Below are 21675 nucleotides of genomic sequence, written 5' to 3' on the forward strand. Positions count from 1 at the left end.
TTGTGGTTTGAAACACTATATGTGTGATATGTGTGAAAATGTCTCTTCTACTACTGCTTTAAAGATGTCACAACCTTCCTTGTCATTGGCAGTTGACTTGATAAGAAGAGTTTAAGAAGCTGGAAAGAACAAACTTTGTCCCTTTACAGACTTTGGAGATTTTAGTGATAAATGCTGAGCTATATTTGCATACAAATCACTCTCTTCAAAAAGCCTGCTTTCTTGACATTTCTTGCTGAATTTTTTTTAAATTTATTTGTTTTTAATGAATTGCCTCTTTGTTTTTAGAGGCTGCCTGATTAACTTACTCTATTCTGGAAGCTACCAGAGTGACATTAAAATGTCTTTTGCTTCCTATTTTGGAAACATTTGGAAATCATTTGCTTCTTAGAGTTTTCACATTTTTTTTTCCTAGTAGGATTTTCTGCATTTTTATTGTTGTAAATGATTTAGCCTATTCTTTAATTTTGAATGGATCACACAATCATCTTTATGTGTCCAGCTGTCTTTTGTTGGAAGAGACACATCTTAAACTGTTCACTGCTGAATCAGATTAAAATGATTTTAGTGTTATGCCATGTAGAAAGAAATCTTTAGTTTGTCTTTTGTGGAGGGCTCATCCTTGTTCATCCTTCTGAACATTGCTCAGACACAAAATTAACTTTTTTTTCACATTTCAGGAGCGGGTCTGACATGGGAAACAAAGGCAGAAAAAAAGTTAAATTTCCTTCCTACCTATAGCCTGCTGACAAATCCTTGAACAGGCAGAGTGACATTCCTCTAGACACCCAGCTGCCTCGGTGTTAATACTTTGCTAAAGGCAAAAGACAGTCTCTGCCTGACCTCCAGGATCCTGCAAGTCTACTTAAACATATAAAAATTTCTTTGGAAACCTCTTTATCTCCCCCTCTCCCCAGGATACATGTTGGCAATCACCCCCCAAGAGTATGACCTACCGATATACATTGGAAGGGTCTAATAACTACAGTTTTATTGGACAGTAATAAATGACCTTTTCCCAACAATAGCTAGCCCTCTCAAGGTCCTGGAAACCTTGCTTCCAAATTCCTTAGAGACTTATACTCTCCCGAACTCCCTCCCAATCTGAAAGCATATAATGGGCCACATCATATGACCTGGTGCTGGTCTTTCTGCCCATGGGTCCTGTCCCCATGCTTTAATAAAACAGCCTTTTTGCACCAAAGATGTCTCAAGAACTTTCTCTTGGGCATCAGCTTCAAACCCTAACATCTTCCCTACATCAAGTCTATTAGATTCTAAATTAAAATGGATAGAAATGTGAGTCTGTTTTTAATCATTCTCTTGGGAACTAATTTCTTGGGCATCAGCTTCAAACCCTAACATCTTTCCTACATCAAATCTATTAGATTCTAAGCTACAATGGATAGAAGTGTGAGTCTGTTTTTAATCATTCTCCTGGGAACTAATTCCAAATAATTTTTCTAATTCAAATCAGTGATTCTTATCTTAGTTGTAGTCAGGAGGCTAAGAATTTTTTGCAAATTCAAGACCACAGGAGAACAGTGCACACACACACGCACGCACACACACACACTCATATCCATCCCATCTTGCCAGCATTTTCAGGAGATTCATAGGAGCCCTGGGGTCCATCTACACCCCCAGGTTTGTTGGTTTTGGGAAATCTGTGAATTCAAGAAGGAAAGGTCTCTAAATAGTGAACCATATGACACTGCCTCCCCACCCAGCTAACCACCTTCTCTCCTAAATTATACCACTCTCCCCACCCATCTCCTCAGGCCAGAACCCTGGAGTCTTCTTGGACTCCCCTTCTGCTTCTTCCCCACCCCCCATCAGTCAGTGCTGTTGCTCTTGCCTCAGAAATATGTTTCAAATTTTCTGTATCTACACTGTCACCACCATAGTTTGGGCTTAGTTGGAATCTCTTAGCTAGTCTCTGGTAAAGCCATCCCTAGTGGTCTTCTGCTTTTATCCTTGCATTAATTGAATCTTATTTATTTATTTTTTTTCTCTACAGCATTTACAGTGCTCTTTCTAAAAGAGAACTCAGATTCTGTTATAAATCTCTGTTACGCACTGCCTGAGATGCCTCAGAGGCTTCCCCATGCACGTAGAATTAGTCCAGCCTGCTCCCCCACCCCCAAAGCTGTGGAGGGCCAGTGCTCCTTCCTCGTGCTCCGGGTCAGCAGGCCAAGCTCACTCCCAGGTAGCAGTGTTGGTTTGGAATATCCTTCCCCTTTTACCATTGCATCTTGGCTTTCTTATGTCCACCCTTGTCTCTTTCACAATAGAGGACATTTTTATCTGTTTCCTGCCTTTTCACCCTCTACAATGTACACTTCTGGATGGGAAGGAGCATGGTACACATGGCTAGTACCTGCTCTGTCCTAAGCATCCTACACAATACCTACCATGTAGGAAGCTTTTTATTTTTTTTTTAAGTTTTTAATCTTAATTCTGGTGTTTTAATTCCAGTGTAAGAGTATTAACTTTCTTAATTATTCTCTAAGTTAATAATTTTTTTTAAAGATTTTATTTATTTATTTGACAGAGAGAGATCACGAGCAGGCAGAGAGGCAGGCAGAGAGAGAGAGAGGAGGAAGCAGGCTCCTGCCGAGCAGAGAGCCCGATGTGGGACTCGATCCCAGGACCCCGAGACCATGACCTGAGCCAAAGGCAGCGGCTTAACCCACTGAGCCACCCAGGCACCCCTCTAAGTTAATAATTCTTAATGAATAAATAAAAAACATACAACGTCCTAAAAAGTGTTTTGTTTCTACCTGTTCCTCCAAAATTTGGCTTTATGGCCTTCCTTCAGTAATTCACAGAGAAATTCATTCATTAAACACAGTACACCTTTCAACATGAAATATTCTCACATCTCTTTTGGGACTGAATTTGTTTACTTATTTATTTTGGTTGGGGGGGGTTAAGTCACATTCTGAGAATGTCCAATTAACATACTTAAGGCTCTCTGTTTTTGAAATAAGGAATTTTTCAATCAACATTTGTATCTGTCACCAAGAAAGACCTCTTCCTTTTTTTTAAAAGAACATAGAACAATGTTATTCTCAGATCTTTCCAAGCTCCAATGAGTTAATGGTCTACAAGTTTCTCATTTAAAATGCAGGCACTGCCTTTGATGTGCAAAGGGAAGGGTATCTTATATTTAGTTTTTCTATGCCTTTAGCTGGGTCTCTCTTTGATTAAGAATTCAGAACTAAGCATTTTTTTTTTTAAGTAGTAAGTGCATTTCCCTTAATTATTTTCATGTATGTTAGTTGAGTCTGGTCTTGTTCAATGGTCTCAGAAACAATTTCTGAAACATTTTGAAGACACGTGAAAGAATTGTTTCGCAGATTAAGCAACGAGTGAGCGTGCATGTCATTTTCTCTTCCACTAAATATTTCTTGACTACCTATTCTGCACTATTCACACTGTGTGTGGCACCAGGAAATGCCATGTGAGCCTGTCTACTCGGGAATATTTCCTGTCTTCTAAGAATGCTTTCCCTGAAGAATATTCCCTTTTTTGTCTTACTCGCTCTGGAGAAGAGGCAGAAAATGGAGTCAGAGAAGTCTCCCATTTCCTATTTCTTTTCTCCTGTTAAAGAGTCTCTGCTGTTCCATATTTATATTTTGGTTGCTCTCTGCCTTCCTTAGTGTCCAAACTATGATGTGTGGCTTGCTTCATGGGCTTGTCCAACTGTACTGGAGATCTGATGGAAACTGGACTTTTCAGTGGCTCTTGAGTGGCATTAGCAAATCAGAAGTGGAATCCATGCTTTTCAGGACCTAGTGGCGCTTGTGTTGGAAGGAACCTCACTGTAAGGGAATTTGGGTCCCAGTCTGTAGAAGCAGACACTCCAGACGTTCTGTCCTCATTCACATGCTGGTAGAATAGAAGCATACGTGGTCAAATGCTATGGAATTACTTACCTTGCCTTTGGCTTTCCAGCAGATCTCCAGTGAATTACAGACCTTTAGCATTACTTCCTGATCTGTACTGGAATTAAAAAAACAAAAGAAACCCCAAAACACAATTTTTTGTAGAGTTTTTGAAGTGATCTCATAGCAGAGTCTATCTGAAGTTTAAAAAAAAATCCTCATTGGAGATGATCCTTAAATATTTCCTTCAGTTGACAAGTGTACTTAATTCTTCTTCTTTGCAATATCCTTCCAGCTGTTAATGCCTGAGACCATTTTTATGTCATTCTCATTTTGGGGTGTTCCCACTCCCATGTTGGCACACTGTGGAGGATACTTTGAGTGACAGTAACTCTCTCTCTTTTTTTTTTAAGATTTTGTTTATTTATTTGACACAGAGAGAGAGAGATCACAAGTAGGCAGAGAGAGAAGGGGAAGCAGGCTCCCCACCTGAGCTTCGATCCCAGGACCCCAGGATCATGACCTGAGCCGAAGGCAGAAGCTTATCCCACTGAGCCACGCAGGTGCCCAGACAGTAACTCTTTTTTAATACTCTCCTAACCAGAATTATTTAAATCCCATAGTCCTTAATGTATCTCCAGGACAATATCAATAAGACCAGATTTTCATCACTGTTACTCAGAGACATTGCATTACCTAGAAATGACTTCCATGTCATTGAGAAAGGGGAAATGTGAGCCCTGGGGGGAAATTCTGTATTGCTTTCTCATCGAAGAATGGCAGATACACATGCACGTGGATATTCCTCCTTCCCTCATGGTAGACCAAACTAACAAATCCCTCCATTCTTCCCTTCTGATTCTTATCAATGTTTCAGAATCCTCTTCGAAATAGTGCTTGAAACAGCTGCTACAGGTTAGTTGGGACTTAGCAAAAGAGATGAAACCTGTTTGACAGACTTGTTCTAGTACCTGAGAACAGGTGATGAGCAGAGCCCCCTGCTGACCTGCGATGCCAGTCTAGTTTGATAGCACAACTGATGTTTCCGGTTGCCATGGAGAAGGAGAGAGAGCTTTGGGGTCTCACACTGCAATTCAGAGCTCTCGTCCATAAACGACGTGTATCACTTCTGCTCCCAATTCCCTGGCTAGAATTCATCTTCAGCTTCATCTAACCACAAGGATCTGGGAAGTATAATCCTACCTTGTGCCTGGATATGGCAAGAACCTAAAATAGTTGGTGAACAGCCCTAATGACCTTTCTATCCCATTAGATGTATTTTAATGCTCACCTTCTCCACGTGTTTCATTTAGCAGAATGTCGTCTTGCTTTGCCCATATGAATTAACAGGATATTTATTTTTTGTTTGAAAAATAGCTGTCTTTTGGAGGCACCTCTATATTGAGATAAATGATGCTGCTCAGGATTCCCAAAGAACATCCCCTAGAACATTTGTCCTATGCAGTGTTCTGCAAAGTAAGAATAATAATAATAGTAATAGTACTAGTTTTATTGTTAAGCAAATATGAGAAATGCTGCACAGCATCTCTGGTTTTTGAGAACTCAGAATGCATGTTAGCATATTAAATATCCTGATGACTACAGTCTTAAACTTGTTTCACTTCATTTCATCTGGTGCTTTTTAATCCTCACGAAGCACCCATGTTTTTCCTCCTGTCTAATGTGTGATAACATCTCACAAAAGCAGGGTTCTGGTGAACCGCTGTAGTGAACACCACAGTAGGCACATGGAGACTTCCACGACGTTGGCGGCATTGAAATAGCCTAGATGATTTCACCACATGGCCTGAGCCAAGATTTTCACTTATAATTGTGTCGCCTTGGGTATGTGGTTTCACGTCATTGGCCAGACCTTCTGAATGGGAAAAAACAGGGGTGATATTACCTGCCTCAAAGGGTCACTGATTATCACGGACACATAGTAGGCCGCAAACAAATGTTACATGCTTTTTCCTTCCCCTGCTAACATTATTCACTTGGCCCCACATGTTTAATTTAATGCAGGTAAGCTTTTCCCATTCTGATTCTCTTAGGCTAATCAATACAAGATTCCTTTGCTTTGAAGAATACACAGAATAATGTGTGAAATTTAAACCCAAGAATCTGTACCATAGTTCTTTCAGGCCACACGCTCCCCTTTGATTTTACTTTATTTGAAGGCCACCTGGTCACTTCTCCCTACAAATGTGATTCTCACCTCTGAGTGTCCATAGTGGTATAGGAGCTCGGAGCGTGGCTCAGGGCAGGTGTGCCTAGTTAAGGATACCTGCCTTCCCTACCCTCAGATGATTGAGGACTCACTGTCCCTGTATGTCTCCAGGACAAAACATGAGTGTTCTCATGGTTGCTTAGGAGATACTCGCCCTGAGATCTGGGAATGAGCAGAGTCCTATCATTATCTTAATCACACTGTCCTGGAGTTTATTATATTCTGGAAATCAAACTTGCTTAAAATTAAATTCACGCCATTTATGCGTATGGTTGATGACTGTCCCACGATGTCATCATTGAGTTACGGTGGTGTTGATATCCAGCGAAGAAAGATGGGGCCCGAATGGACAAGTTGCTTCTTCAGAGTGGTATTGCTTAATTTGGGGAGGGGGTTAATATTTCTACCTTACTGATAAGAAAATTCACAGAAGTGCTTGCACTGTGAATAGTAGATTACTTTTAGAGATGCCACTGACTTTGAGTCAAAGCTCTGTAACTGTGCTATTTAAATGAAATAAATTGAATCTCCTCTTAAAAAAATGCCTCACCGTCCATCCTGTTGTTTTTGAAGTGACATTATGAATTATTTTAAACATTTGCAAGGGCTAGGATTATTTGTTAGAGCAAATAGCTTATTACACAGGGTCTCTAGAAGTCTGCAGTATGAAGTGGAAAATTCCTTGCTTGTCACTGAATGACATACTAAGCTGTCGTAAGATGAATACACACTCTACTTTTTTATTAGTTTTGAAGAATGACTAATTCTTCGTCATATTATTGGATACTGACTTCCTCCATATTCATATATGCACATGCTAATCAGCCTCATCAGAATCAATGATATTTTGATGGTTTGATTTATTTTAGTGACTTTTATATTCTGAATCCCTAGAATAGATCAGATATGGAAAAATAAATGGGAGCAAGTCTGAACAACTCTGAGAATAATATTCTGCTGTCTTCTTTAATTAATCATCTGAATCAGTACATTTCCATTTCTCTGTCACGACTCTGTATTTAAATATTTCTTACTTGTCATGGAAATGTACATAAAATTATTTTTTAGATCATCAATTATTATCCACGATGAGCAAATTTTAAACTTACCCCATTTATTTTGAATAAAAATGTAGCAACATGATGAACATTTGAGGTAGTTGGGCTGATTCTCGCTTTTGCAACCTTTCACTTTGTTCTTGACTCCGCCAGGGCCTTTCCAGTTGTTTGTGTGATTCTCAAGGCAGGAGAGAAGGCCAGAGAAATGACCCCTGGGTCTCATGGTACATGCCCACTCCGATTGGTGACAGCTGCTTCAAGGGCAGGATTGAGAAGGAATCTGAGTCTCTGTGGTTCAGGGACAGGGTTACGGAGCTGATTATTGATGTCTCCTAGAGGGTTAGCGCTGGAACATGGTGGCAGAGGCTCAGTGTTTTGTGGTCTTGTTTGTAATGGAAGGAGCATTTGTTTGGGAAGGGAGACAGCTGAGTTTCAGTTCCATTTGTGAACCTGTGTGACTTTGGGGCACATCAGTTAAACACTCTATTCCCCCATTTTTCCCCCATCCAACAAGGAAGATATTGATGTTATAATAGTTGAAGGATGATATTTAAGGCCTGTCCCAGCTCCAAACATGCCGTGGCTATAGATAGTCAACAGGTGTCTAAGATATCTTGGCATCTGGTCATTTTTATCAGATTCCCAGGACTTATTTTCACAGTTACTACCTGTAGTCCATTGTTATAGTGATGACCCCCGATGCGACATGACTGCCCCTGTTCCTACCTCTTTTTGGTGTGGTCTTTCCCCTCCTGTCAGGAGATGAAATTTATTTCTCTACCTTCAACCTGGGCTGGGCTGTCATTTCCTTTGACCAGTAGAATATGGGAGAACTTAAGCCTTCAGAGGCATTCAGAGTTTCTGCCTCTGGATTGGGATGAAAGTGCATGTGGAGTGAGCGCCCAGTGGATCCAGCTGAGCCCAGCCTCAGCCCTTCCTGCCAACTCAAAGCAGTCTCCTCTGTGAGACCGGCACAAAAACCACCCACAGAATCAAGACAAGAAAACAAAGTAGTGCTTTTTTAGGCCACTGTGTTTGTGTTTGTTGTCATAATGGAGTAGTAGGCAGCTGATAGAGAAGTTGGAAGTCAGTCACTAGGTCTCCTGTGACTGGAAGGTTCTAACAGTTGGTGCTGGCTATCAGGTGTGGTACCTTAGTTCTCCTCCATGTGGTTCTCATTCCCCAGTAGGCCACCTGGGCTTTTCACGGCATTTTGGTCTCAGTGTTCCAAAAGGACAAAAAGCAGAAGTTGTTGACTGTTCAGGGCTGACCCTGGAAAGTCACACAGTGAAGCTTCTACCACATTTCACTCATCAAAGCAAGTCCTAAGTCCAGCCCAAATTCAAGGGGAGAGGAAACAGACTTCCACTTTTGATGAGAAGAGAAACAAAGTCACTTTGCAAAGGGGCAGGTGGGAGGGACTTTTGTGGTAGTATTTGTAAATCATCTACCACACCAACTTCAAATGGCAGCAAGATTCCATTTGATTTCTTTCTTCCATTGTGTGTATTCGGGTTAGTTATGTGCCACCCAGGGCTCAGCAGAAGGTCTGGCATGTTGTGTCATCATCTCCTCCATGTGGCAAAAACACCCTAAGTGTTTACACCCAAAGGACAGAGACAAGCATTTCTGGTCTGGTAGTGAATGAAGACAAAGAAGGAAAGGAAAGGCATTACCAAGTTTCTGGTGGTCCTTGGTCATACAAATAATAGTGTGAGAGAGTCAGTGACTCTCAATCACTGTCCAACAGGCCACCAGATTTTACAGTGTATCTGTCAGCCTAACCCATTGATTTTGACTGTTGGAGCTAAGCTTCCTTCAGAATCTGCCAGCCCAGGGGAGCCAAAGGTACCTTGAAGTAAGCCAACCTCAAAAATCGAAAAGGGCCAGGTAGTAGCTATATTTGTGGGTGAGCATATTATATGTATACACTTGTGGAATCACTATGTCATACACCTGAAACTAATGTGATATGAATCAACTGTACTCAGTAAAAATGAATGAAGGAAGAAAGGCCAGGATGGAGGGAGGGAAGGGCCAAAATGGAGGCTCCACATCCCTCCATGCTTCCTCCTGGTGAACCCCTGGTGCAAGGAAGTTCTCTTATTCTTGAGGTCCTTACTCACAGTTCTCTGTTAGAATAAGGGCATCCTTAACAACTTCCCTTGCCCAGCACTGAGGCTTCCTCCCATGATGGGATTATGTATTTCCACTGCTTTCTTCATTCAAGACTAGGCGTCTCTCAGCATTTAGCATTTTTGCACAGTATCTTAGTGTTTTGTAATACCCATGACTGTCTTCCACAAACAGACCCTGGGAATTCAGGGCACACTTCTAGTAAGAGGGTGGGCAGAGACTGAGTCCTAATAGTACAAAAAGTGCAACATCACAGCGTTGTGGTTAATAACATGGATCTTGGAATTGCATGGCTTGGGTAGAATTCTAGTTTTAGTCTCATGTTGAGTGTCTTGCACAGGTTTCTCTTTTTCTATTAGCTATAATTTCCTCATTTGCAAAATAGGAATTATAACAGTACTTTATGGGTTTGTTGGAAAGATTAAGTAAATGGAGAGTACACTCTAAATGAAACAGAGATTGTGTCAAAGAAGGAATGTCTGACAACTTTCTTTAAAGCTAACCACATGTTGCTAGGCCATTTTCAAGGACAGATCTTGGCCTAAATTTGGAGAAATAGTTTCTGATTTTAGAAAATTGAAATGCAAGACCATGCTGAAAAGTTTATCTCACACCCCTAGGCAGAGTTAGATTCTGCCTCCTCTGAGCTCCCACAACATTCTGTACTGATTTCTATCAATAGTCTTCATCTCTCTGTGTTGTGATGATCTGTTTAGACTGTATGACAGTTTGGGACATCAGAGTGTGAGCCCTTCAAGGTCAGTTACCCAGCTGTACTCATGTTGGCGCCCAAAAAACTCTAGCAGAAACCCTGGACTGAGAGGAGGCTGTAGTGGTGGGATAGATGGATGAGTGGGTTGCCAGCCGACCCACTGGTTGAATTACTCCCCCATTTGTAAAATTCACTTGAAATCTCATCTGCTCTAGGAAGTTGTCTTTGATATTCCTCTGCTATAAGGAGTCTCTTTGTGGACCACAGGAACTAAACCCTTAACTATTCCCTTCTCTTCTTAAGAAAAAATAAATAAAAAATAAAAAATATTACTACTGAATGGACTTGTCTCCTTTAGATTAGAGAGAGAGAGAGACCAGTTCCTATTTGATACTCTCTTTCACAGGTTCTCACCCATGATGGGTCCTGAATAAACATATATTAAATTCAATTCTGTAGATTAACTTCTTTGAGGGTTATCAGGCATGTTGGCTAAAAAGTTTCTTCAGAGGTATTAATCACAAGCAAAGAGGACACAAAAGAAGGTGTGTTGTAATAGCCAATGTATAATGTGGGATTTGCCCATTAACGATGCCTAGGAATCTCTAAATTAAATTATACATCTGTGATATTACCTTAAAACTACTGGCATATACAAAGTTGCAGTAGGATTATAAGAGCTGTCTGCTTTTTCAAAATTAATTTGGTTTCCCTGAGTTGTTTGTCTGTGGGAATCATGTAGCGCGTGATACCCACCATCTTTAAGCAATATGGTGTTTTCTTCCAAGGCTTATGCACTTATTTTGAGAAAACGCCTTTATTTTCAGTTGAATTTGTGAAGAACATACTGTTCTAGTGCTTTCATGTGTTTGTAGATCATATGCTTCATTCTTCCAATTAAAGATGGAAGAAACTCCTTTAGTTGCATTGGGGAGCAACACTTAGGATTTACCTACATGATATCATCACTGTAACACATTTTCTGACTGGGATTAGTCTTTAAACGCATCAAAAGTGCTGTATAGTTCATGAAATTTCTCTGTCGTGTTCAGGTGTTTTCCTTAGAACTGACAATTTTTAAAATACCAAAATGATGTTTGTCCAATATTCTATCTAAATAACACTATAGTCCTCACCTCAGGAAAAGAATGGAGCCCCCACATAGTTCTAGCTTCCTTTAGTTACCTCTTGCTGATGTGATTCCTCTAAACCAAGGGTTGACATTATAAGATCCATGGCCAAATATGGCTTGCCCCCCCCCCCTTTTAAATAGAAGTTGACTAGGACATAGCCATGCCTACTGTTGTTTGTCTTGTCTAGAGCTGCTTAGGCATACAGCTCACCAAACTTTGAATTTGACCATCTGACGTGTTGCAGAAAATGTTTGCTGACCTGCTTTAAATCCTTTATGAACCTGCTTATATTTTTGGGAAACACAGAGTACTTTATCAATCTTGGAGGTCACCTGTGGTTGCCCTGGAACCCTTGCCTCACTATGGTTCCCAGGTTGGGCTACATTGGGTGCTTCCCTCTGCCTCTTTATCTTCAAATTCTCCATCTGTACCTCCCATGGTACTATAGTTACCTGGTCCAGTGCCTGTCTCCTGGACTGGAAGGACAGGAGCAACTTCCTATTCTCCGTTGCTCTTCCCAGAGCCTGGCACAGCCTCCACACTTACCTGGTGCCCCCTGCTCACTGAGTGAACAAATGAATTGCAATCCTATTCAAACTATAAAGCAGCATTTTGGTAGGTTTAGATTACCAGAGACTCTGAATAATTGAGAAACCACTTCTTTCTATAGTTTTTAATACATACATAAAAAGGATTTTTCACAAGGATTTTTACCCTCATCATTATATATCCTTTGTGCTCATATAAAAATTCATTTACGTGAAAAACAAGTTTACGTTTTTCCAGCTCACATCTGACATTGGTTCCAATTATGCTACATGTTAGGAATAGATCTGTTTGAATTAAAAAAAAAAAAAATCTTGCAGACCATCCCAACCTTGAGGAGATGTCTGGAAATAAATGGGTGTTGTCTCCATTTTGTCAGGGTCTTCGTGCTCAGAGGTAGCAGATAAGAAGGTCTGGTTCATAATGTATTCCCTCATTGCAGCAAAGCTTATTAAGTCTGGTGTTCCGGGCAGGGATGAGCCAGTGGTAAACAAAGCAGTCTTCACTCTTGTGCAGCTGACATTCTCATTCAGGTAGGTAGTAGCCAACCCAGAAAACTGCCAGCTGGTGGCAAGGCCCCTGGCAGGATGGAAATCGGGTGACAGAAGAGAGAGTCACTGAGTAGCTGTTGAAACTGGTGGTCCTGGAATGCTCCATGGAGGGGAGCCCTGGAATGAGAATCAGAATGATAAGAAAGAAGCAGCCAGGCGAAGATCATGGGGAATCGAATTGTAGGCAGAACAAACAGCTGGGACGAAGGCTCCCCCCATCTGGGAAGGAGTTGAATGTGTTAGATGAACAGAAGAAAGGCAGATGTGGCAGATGTATAGTGCAGAGCAGAACAGTGGGGGAAGAAAAGCAGCAGGAAGTAGGGTAGGCAGCAGTGGGGACATAGCCTGGGTTTGGGGTTAGGGCATAGGTTCTTTTCTGCTCTGGTTTCAGAGGAACTAAGGGATGGTGGTTGGTCCTGACTTCCTGATGCCATTTAGTACCTAGAATCTGCTGTTGGTCAGGTCAGTGACTCACACAGTAGCCAGGAGCTCCAGAGCCCCACCCACTCTGTGTAAATCCAGACCCATCTACCTCCCTTTGGACTCCTCTGAAGCCTACCCGTGTGTCCACTGCCAGGTCAACATGCCTATTTGTCCGTCCGCTGGGTCCCAATAGCACAAAGACAATGATTACCTACATGAACACGTGCCTGAGTAAGCACCTTTAAAACTGAACCCTGTTTCATCCTGTCATTCACACGGAGACATTGTTTGTTGCAGGCAGATAAGAAGCTTTAAGAAGCTTTCTTAATAAAGGATTAGATTTCAGGAAATATACATGTCAGGGCAACATGACCTAAATGGGCTGGTGAAAAATATTCACCTAAAAGTGAATGCGTTCAGCCTGCTCAGCTGCTTTTTGACATGTTGTTATTAGTGTTATTAACCTTCAATTAAAATAATAAATGTATATCACGTAGACGACCCTGCCCTTGTGTGTACACGGGATGAAACAGCTGACAGATTCAACCATTTTAATTCACTTCCGTAAATGTTTTGATTCATTAAACATTGGGTCAAGCCAATCCTTAGCATCAGACAAGAAGAATGAACTGATAATAAAACATCTTTATGGCATTGGGACGAAAAAAAATTTTCAGACGTCATTGATATTACTGAAGTTACATCAGGTACAAAGAATTTCAGATTCAGTCCCATAATTCTTACAGTGAGCCGTTATTTAAATAAAATGTCCTTCCTTCCCCACCTGGTCGCCGTGTTTAGACACAGCTCACCACGGCAATTGTGGGTACTGTTGGAAGCCCGCAAAGTTGTCATGTTGCTGTGGTTTGGTGAAGTCCAGCCCTAAGGGAGGGTCTGGGGAGGAGGAAGGAGAAGGGGGTGTTGGGAGGAGAATGATGGGAAAAGGTCTCTTTTAACAAAGAAAAGGCAATTCAGTGGGAGTGGAGGCTGGCAATCTGCTAAAAGAAATGAAAGGAAATTCTTCATTTCTAAACGGTTCATTGACCCATGATAATAAAGCAGCCCTGCCAAAGAAGGATAATTATCTTTTTAAGTATCTGATGCCCTGTGGGTGAAGTCTTCCCTTCTCCTCTCTTGAAAAATGAACTCAGATTAAACAAATGCCCCTTTTCCTAGTTTACCGTTGACATGAATTTCCTGATTATGAGCAAAATTAATCAGTTTTTCCTCTCTCCGCCCACCTCCCCCTTCTCATATGGAAATCAGGCCCACCCAGCTGAGCTCAGTGCATCTTCCTTTGGGCTCTGAGTCCTACCAGTATGATGGGCCACAGTGCTTGATATTCTGGTGGGACTCGCAGTCCTAGAATTGGGGTTTTATTATGCCCCTTAGCTGCTTAGCGTCAGGCAAAGCACACTCTTATAAAACAACAAGAAACAGGAAAAAAAGAGAGAAACAGAAAAGAGCATTAGAACACTTTTCTTCCTCTGTGGGCACCTGAAAATTAAACAAAAATTAATATGTCCGTCTGTGTATGTGTGTGAATTCACACACACACACACACACACACACACACATACACACATATGCCTGATTGTATGCATGTAGCCACATGTACGTGAGGAGTTCAAATACAAAGACAACTGAAATGTTATTGATGCTGTAACATTGAATACTGATTTGCCACCAACATGTGATCAAACTCATCTTCTTTTTCTTTTCTTTTTTTTTTTTTAAGGTTTTATTTATTTATTTGACAGACAGAGACCACAAGTAGGAAGAGAGGCAGGCAGAGAGAGAGGAGGAAGCAGGCTCCCCACCAAGCAGAGAGCCCGATGTGGGGCTCGATCCCAGGAACCTGGAACCATGACCTGAGCCGAAGGCAGAGGCTTAACCCACTGAGCCACCCAGATGCCCCTCATCTTCTTTTTCTTTAGATCTTGTTTGTTTAGGCCAGTAGCATAACTATGGTGACTTGTCTTAAGATGGGTTTGTTGGCCTAAGTAAAAAAAAAAAAACACAAAACAAAAAACCCTGTTTTCTCAAGTCAATGGTTTACCTTTAGCTGGCTTTCTGAATTCTTAATAATCAACTTGAGGAACACTTGTCATAAATTGCTTAACCACGTGGCGCATCTCTTATCAGAAATGAAGGGCATGGCACATTTTCAGAATGTCGACACTCCTTTTAAACATAAATAAAACATCTCCTATAGTATTTTTATTACATTTTTCTCTAAAGAGATATTGAAATTAAAATTTTAATCATGGATATTCTGCTTGCTTTTCCAACCCAGTGCCTTTAGCTGCTGAAGAAGACAGAGCTTTCGAATTGGGGTCAGGAGATAATGGTCCAGAATAGATTTTGCCTCTTGGCATAATTATTTCAGCCAGCACTTGAGTCTCTCTGAACATTAATGTCCCTTTCCCTTAAAAGAATTTCTTCAGTGCGCCATCCAAGTATAATTAACCATGTTTATAAGCTCTTTTTGAACTTCTTGGAGTTTGGTGGTTGATAAATATTTGTTCTTTTATTCGTTAGTCTTTGAGAGTTCAGGCCCTGGGCCAAGGGAATTCAGTACTAGGGGTATAAATTTCTTGGTAAAAATACTACCCAAAGCAAGCGAAGTGTACCTTAACAGAACTCACCACAGATGTCCTCGTGTGTCCCCTTCGGCCGGTGGAGCGTTTCCGAGACCTGCATCCCGATGAGGTGGCGGATTTGTTTCAGGCGACCCAGAGGGTCGGGATGGTGGTGGAGAAACATTTCCAGGGGACTTCTCTCACATTTTCCATTCAGGTGAGTGTACAGATAGCTCAGAAGTTATTTTTCTTCCTTTTCACCCCCTAGCATTGGGCTCTCTCTCTTTTAAGTGGCATCTCACTGGTAAGGTGAGTTGTTCATGTCTTATACAGTAGCAGAAAAAGGTGTATCTAATCCAGGACCACCCTACTGTCCCACAGGCCCCAAGGTGGACTGTAGACTGTCAGCTGAGACACTGTCTACAGCATTGTTTACGAAGCAGGTGGGAATGATAAACATGTGATTTCATGGGCAATAAGACAGTCCAGATCTATTCCCAGAACTGGGGCTGGACAAGTCATTTTTACTACCTGGTAAATACGTCTTGAGCACTGCATGGACCTAGCCCTCTTCTACTTTAGGAGAGTAGAAACTGCCCTCAGAGGGTTCCTTTTCTCTTTAACTCAAGCCCCAGTGATCGATTATGGATTGGTATGAAGCTGGATTGATTGAATATTCTGTGTGGCCTGCTTCCCAGGAAGAAAATGAGACCCCCTCCGCCCCCAGATCACTGGAGATTTTTAGGGAGAGGTTGAACAAAGTGTGAGAGAAGGAGGTCGTGGTGAGTCATCAGTTGTGGAAATTGAGTAAATCAATAGAACATATCTTATGCCCCTTCAGATTCCCCATGGGAAGAGGGGGGGGTATCAATACCTAATTATTAAAGTCCTTAACAGCCTTGAAATCGGATGACTCTGCAGGGACCCTTTGGAAAGAATTGGCTTTTTCCATCCTGTGATACCTTTCCCTAGGTGCTTTAGTTATGCAGAATACTTGCCATCCTCCGACCCCTCTCATCTCCCCACCACAGACATTCAAAGACAACAGATAAAGAAGGCCACTATTTTCAGGTTATGAAAGGCTTGGACTAAAACTGCTGTTAAACACTTCTTAGGGGTGCCTGGGTGGCTCAGTGGGTTAAAGCCTTTCCCTTGGGCTCAGATCATGATCTCAGGGTCCTGGGATGGAGCCCCGCATTGGGCTCTCTGCCCAGCAGGGAGCCTGCTTTCCCCTCTCTCTCTGCCTACTTGTGATTTCTGTCTATCAAGTAAATAAATAAAATCTTTAAAAAACAAACAAACAAACAAACAAAACCCACTTCTTAAAATTTTTTTTTTGCTGCCCTGTCTGTGTTGAGAGTAAACTTCCCTTTAAAGTGTGTGTGTGTGTTGTATGTCAAACCATTTGAGTACCTTCATGCAGGTAATTAATCTCAGGGTGGGTTTATCAAGCTTATGCAACAAATCATGTTTCCAGAGAGACCAAATGGAAGGCGAGTGGCTGAAGACATCTGTCAGTGTTAAATGAAATGCTAGAAGAAAATTCACATTCACTGGAAATAGCCAAGGCTAGTTATCTAACATGATTTACTAGAAAGTGAATCCCATAAACATAGGAACTGACTTGTGCATAACACTTGGAGTACTTTCATATATGCCATGTTTTCAAACCTTTTAAAGCTTTAAACCACACTAGGATATTTATTCCACAACAGTGTGACCCTTCCTTTCCATGGATACATATATAGACAAAGGAAACCAGAGTTTTACAAAATAGCATTTACCCTTTCAGTGCACTCTAATCGTTTTTGTTGTATTATCTGATTTGTTTTTAGTGCTGATCACAACCCATTAAGCTGACTTCATGACCCACTAATGGGCCATGATTTCAAGTTTGAAAACCACTGATGCAGAGTTCTACTTCATTTTGGCCACAGCAGGGCAAACATGCTTACCCATTAGTCTGGGTTGCAGAGGTAGAAAGACTTGCTAAAAGTTGCAGGGTTCTATTTTAGTTTTACAGTTTTTGACTATAGGCATTGCTTGGTATCTCAAACCCGCTAAACACTTGCTTTTGCTTTGTGTTATGATGATGACTGGGCAAGTTAGCTTATTTTCAGCTAAACTAATAGTTTTATTGGGTTTTAAAAAGCTGAGAGGAGGAACCAGGATGGGAAAAAGGTCCAGCAACAATGAATGCTCCCCTATCCCCCAACCTAAGCTCAGGACAGCCAGAGAAGGCCCACTCTTGGGTGATCTTCTCATATAAGACAACCCATTTCCTGCTTAATGGATTATGTTTACAGCAGGGTTTTTTGTTTGTTTGTTTTGTTTTTGGGTTTTTTGGGGGGGGTTTGAGTAGAGAACTCTAGGAATCAGACATTAATTAAACTACATCTGATTTAAAGATAACCAAAAGGTGTGATGATTTACCTCCCCAAACATTTCCAACCTTCCTTTAATGCAATTCAAACCACAGCCAAGAGCAAAGAGCATGGAAAGTGGCAAGAGGGTTGGCTCACTGGATAATTTATATCATTTTTCTACATAACTTCTCACTTACTCTCAGTCGGAAATGGAGAACTGTCTGGTCCCACACATTTGAGGTGAATGGTCCCCATGAGAATACTATAAATTAACACACAATGAAATTGGTTCTAAATTATTAATGGGAGATAGTTCTGAATAAGCAGGAGATACCATCTATCTAGTAACACTCTGTTATTTATCTATTTTTTTTTCCCTTCTTCCAGGATGGGCCTGAAGCTGGACAGACTGTGAAGGTGAGTGCTTATTACGTACATACAAATTAATAAGGGGCAATTATGAGAACTAATAAAAATCACACTGAGCCATTTGCAGCACATTGCTGGTTCATTATGTTATCTTCGAGGTCAGAGAGACCCTCAGTGTTAGAGCCATAAATCCTGACATTATAAACTATGCCAAGCAATATGTTTCCCATTAGTTTACAAGACATTTACCTTTTGTAGTAAAGTTAGTATTGCGGAAATGCTAAAACAGAAGCTAAATCAAGAAGTCCAAAAACAGAGACTGAAGTCAAGGGAGTTCGGGTGAGGTCATGCGCAGGGTACAAGTGAATCCTGTGTGGACTGGCGGGTCCCATGTGAAGCTGGGATGTCTGTGTTCGTCACACACCCTCTTTCTGCCTTGTTGCTCTTGAGCACCGGGGACACGAGGTGCGAGCCCCCACTTCTCCTTTGCTCCGTGCCCTGCTTCTCTTTCTTCTCTTTCTCTCCACCCACGTACCTATAATTTTCCTCCCTTTGATTCTCATACCCAGGTTCGAACCTAGTGGAATCATTGGAGCTCAAAGATGGGTTTTTAACTGTGCTGAAAGACGAAAGGAGGATTTATTAGGATACTCTCTGCTTCCCAAATAAAATAAAATAAAATAATAAAATCTTGGCTGATTCTGAAGCTGGGTTTCAGCCCCTTCATACAAATGCAGATTCCTCTGCAGTTAGGTCCTACACCTAAATCATAGAAAACGCTATTTTTTTTTTTTTTTCCAGTGCTAGAAATCAGAAGGAAGTCAAACCAGGGTGCTAATGTGATACTTTGCAAATTACGGTTTTAGGACTTTGAGACTGGCTGTGAATGGCTAAGGAAATGCTTGGCTCCAAACAGTCCCCGCCAAAAATAGTCTTTTGTGGGGCACCTGGGTGGCTCAGTGGGTTGTCTCTGCCTTCGGTTCAGGTCATGATCTCAGGGTCCTGAGATTGAGCCCCGCATCAGGCTCTCTGCTCATCAGGGAGCCTGCTTCCCCCCTCTCTCTGCCTGCCTGTCTACTTGCGATAGCTGTCTGTCAAATAAATAAATAAAATCTTTTTAAAAAATAGTCTTTTTTGATATTAGTTTCCAGATGGTTTTAATGTTTAACAGAGCTACTATGGGACTTTTAAAATAGAATCTCTGGGAAGTACTTCAGAGGAACAAATGCCCTATAGGGACTGCCATCAAATTCTTTGTGATAATAAGGAGCTAGCCTCTTGATTGCTCCAGACATATGATGTCATACGGACAGAGGGGATCCAAAGCTTCCCTCCAACCCACTGTCTACCCTCCATGCCAGGCTTCCAAACATGCAGCCACTAAAAAGAATATAATATGTGTAGCTTCTTTTTGAACTTGTTTCTTGAAATACAAAACACAGTGTTTAAACCTGGTTGCTAGTTTTTTAAAAACTCCGTATGCTGGGCGTTTTGGATAGCTCAGTCAGTTAAGAGTCTGCCTTTGGCTCAGGTCGTGATCTCGGGGTCTTAGTGTCAAGTCCTACGTCGGGCTCTGTGCTCAGCAGGGAGTCTGCTTCTCCCTCTCCCTCCTCCCTACTCATGTTCTCTCTCAAAAATAAATAAATAAAACCTTAAAAAAGCAAACAAACCCTCCATAGGTAGATGTAGATTCCAACAACACTAGAATTAGTTAGATACTGTGTGCACTATCTAGTTTGACAGAATTCTTTCAGTGGTTGGAAGTCCAGCTCTAGAAGCATAGCTAATAATGTGGGAGAATGCACAGACTGATATGATGTACATATTAAACATCTCATAAAATTTGTATGAATATATATGTAGTATCTCACAATTTCACTTGGAAATTCTGAAGGGGGCATTAAAATTACGTCCTATACAAGTAGGCATCGGATAGAGACAAAAAGTCAGTGAGTGTTTGCCAGGGGCTGGAGGAAGGAAGGTGTGGGGAGTGACAGCTCAGGAGTCCGGGTCTCTTTTTTAATGTTGTGGAATTCGATAGTGGTGATGTTCTTGCAGTGTAGCGAATATTCTACAACCCAGTGTATCGTACTTTTTAACATGGATGATTTTATCGTATTTGAACTGTAACTCAATTAAAAAGAATAATAAAATACAGTTAAAACAACAACAACAACAACAACAACCCAAAACCAATAAATGCCACGTCTAGCAGGGCTGGGCCCCAAGGCCATAGACTCACTGACTCTAATCGTGACTACCTTTTTGGTGTCCTAGTTATCTAACCAAAAATGTTAATGGTTTTGTTAGCTTCAGTAGGGCTCATACATGAAGTGTTGAACGTGATTATTATCCTCACTACTGTTGTTACTCAACATAAGGTGGTGGTGGTGGTGTTTTTAACAATCCTACATTTTTGAATTCGTAGATTGTATTGCTTTGGACATCTCTCACCTGTTTCCAGCCCAGTCACAGAATTCCCCCATGCTGCGTGGGGGTGCCTCTTACATCCTTTGTGGAATATAAAATGGCTAAAAGGTCACAACCACATACATGCCGATGAAACCCCAACCAACGTATGACAGTTTGGAAAACTGTCCTTTTCGACGAAGTCTACATCTGCGAAGTTGTCTGTTTTTCCAAGTGCATGCCTTATATTGCCTGCATTAACATTAATTTTGGTGTTAGGGTCAACTTATTATTATTATTTTTTTAACTATCAGTTCTCATTCTAAATCTTTGTGTTTGGGGCTTGGGAATCTTCCTCCTGAACCAGCATATCTTTTCAGAGCATGGCTGTTTATCAGCCTTGTTATTTTATGGTGATAAAATAGTTGCTGGTAAGGGCCACATCCCCCTGACATATGGAAGCCAGCCTTCCAGGAGTCAGCCCCTCTAGGGAGAAGGGCAACCCCTCAGTCTTCAGTTGTCAGCTTCTGAGCCTGCAGTTCAAGACGGAGCATTTCGTATTTTGAAATGCAACCAGATGCGCCTTTCAAGGTAGCACTTGACAGCCTGCCAGGGGAGCACACGGTGGCGACTGTGGGCTTCATCTCTGCTTCTGCCTCTGACTCTTGATATGCTGCTCGATGCCTGGGTTCGGAACCATTTGTGTCTCGGGTGGTGAGAACAGTAAGCCCAGTAATGATCTCTTCCCCTGGAGCCACCGTTGTTACTGTTAGGGAAGGTGTACCCCTACGTGAGACTCTTAAACGTGGTGCCACTGTAAGGTTTTTTGTTTTTTTTTTGTTTTTTTTTTTTTTAAGATTTTATTTGTTTATTTGACAGACAGAGATCACAAGTGGACAGACAGGCAGAGAGAGAGAGGGGGAAGCAGGCTCCCTGCTGAGCAGAGAGCCCAATGTGGGACTCAATCCCAGGACCCTGAGATCATGACCTGAGCCGGAGGCAGCAGCCCAACCCACTGAGCCACCCAGGCGCCCCTATAAGGTTTTTGTTTGTTTGTTTCAGGGACTTTCGATGCTGCTTTGCAAAGAGCAAGGGTGGCCTCATGTTCTTAGTAAGAATTCATAGCAGGAAAGGGAATGGGGAAGTAAAAAAAGTGACCTCTTATTTTGCAGTTCATTATTCAGTCTCCTTTTGAATTTAAAAGTAATAAAGCCCTGGTATCTACCCGGTGATCATTGCAACTGTCTGGGCATCCTGCAGGCTTGAGAAA

At 41.6% G+C, this 21675-nt stretch overlaps 1 protein-coding gene across 2 annotated transcripts in view; it reads left to right on the top strand.

Annotated features, from left to right (window-relative positions):
* The window catches only part of FHIT (fragile histidine triad diadenosine triphosphatase), a 1433622-nt gene that overhangs the window by 1139447 nt on the left and 272500 nt on the right, over positions 1 to 21675 (top strand). For both annotated transcript variants that reach the window (XM_045088552.1, XM_045088549.1), the window contains 2 exons: positions 15333 to 15478; positions 18015 to 18044. In XM_045088552.1, coding sequence (XP_044944487.1) covers positions 15333 to 15478; positions 18015 to 18044 — 176 coding nt within the window. The remainder of the gene's footprint in view (positions 1 to 15332; positions 15479 to 18014; positions 18045 to 21675) is intronic.

This window comes from Mustela putorius, unplaced genomic scaffold (assembly GCF_011764305.1).
Source record: "Mustela putorius furo isolate JIRA1106 unplaced genomic scaffold, ASM1176430v1.1 tig00000095_pilon_pilon_pilon, whole genome shotgun sequence".
Lineage (NCBI taxonomy): Eukaryota > Metazoa > Chordata > Mammalia > Carnivora > Mustelidae > Mustela > Mustela putorius.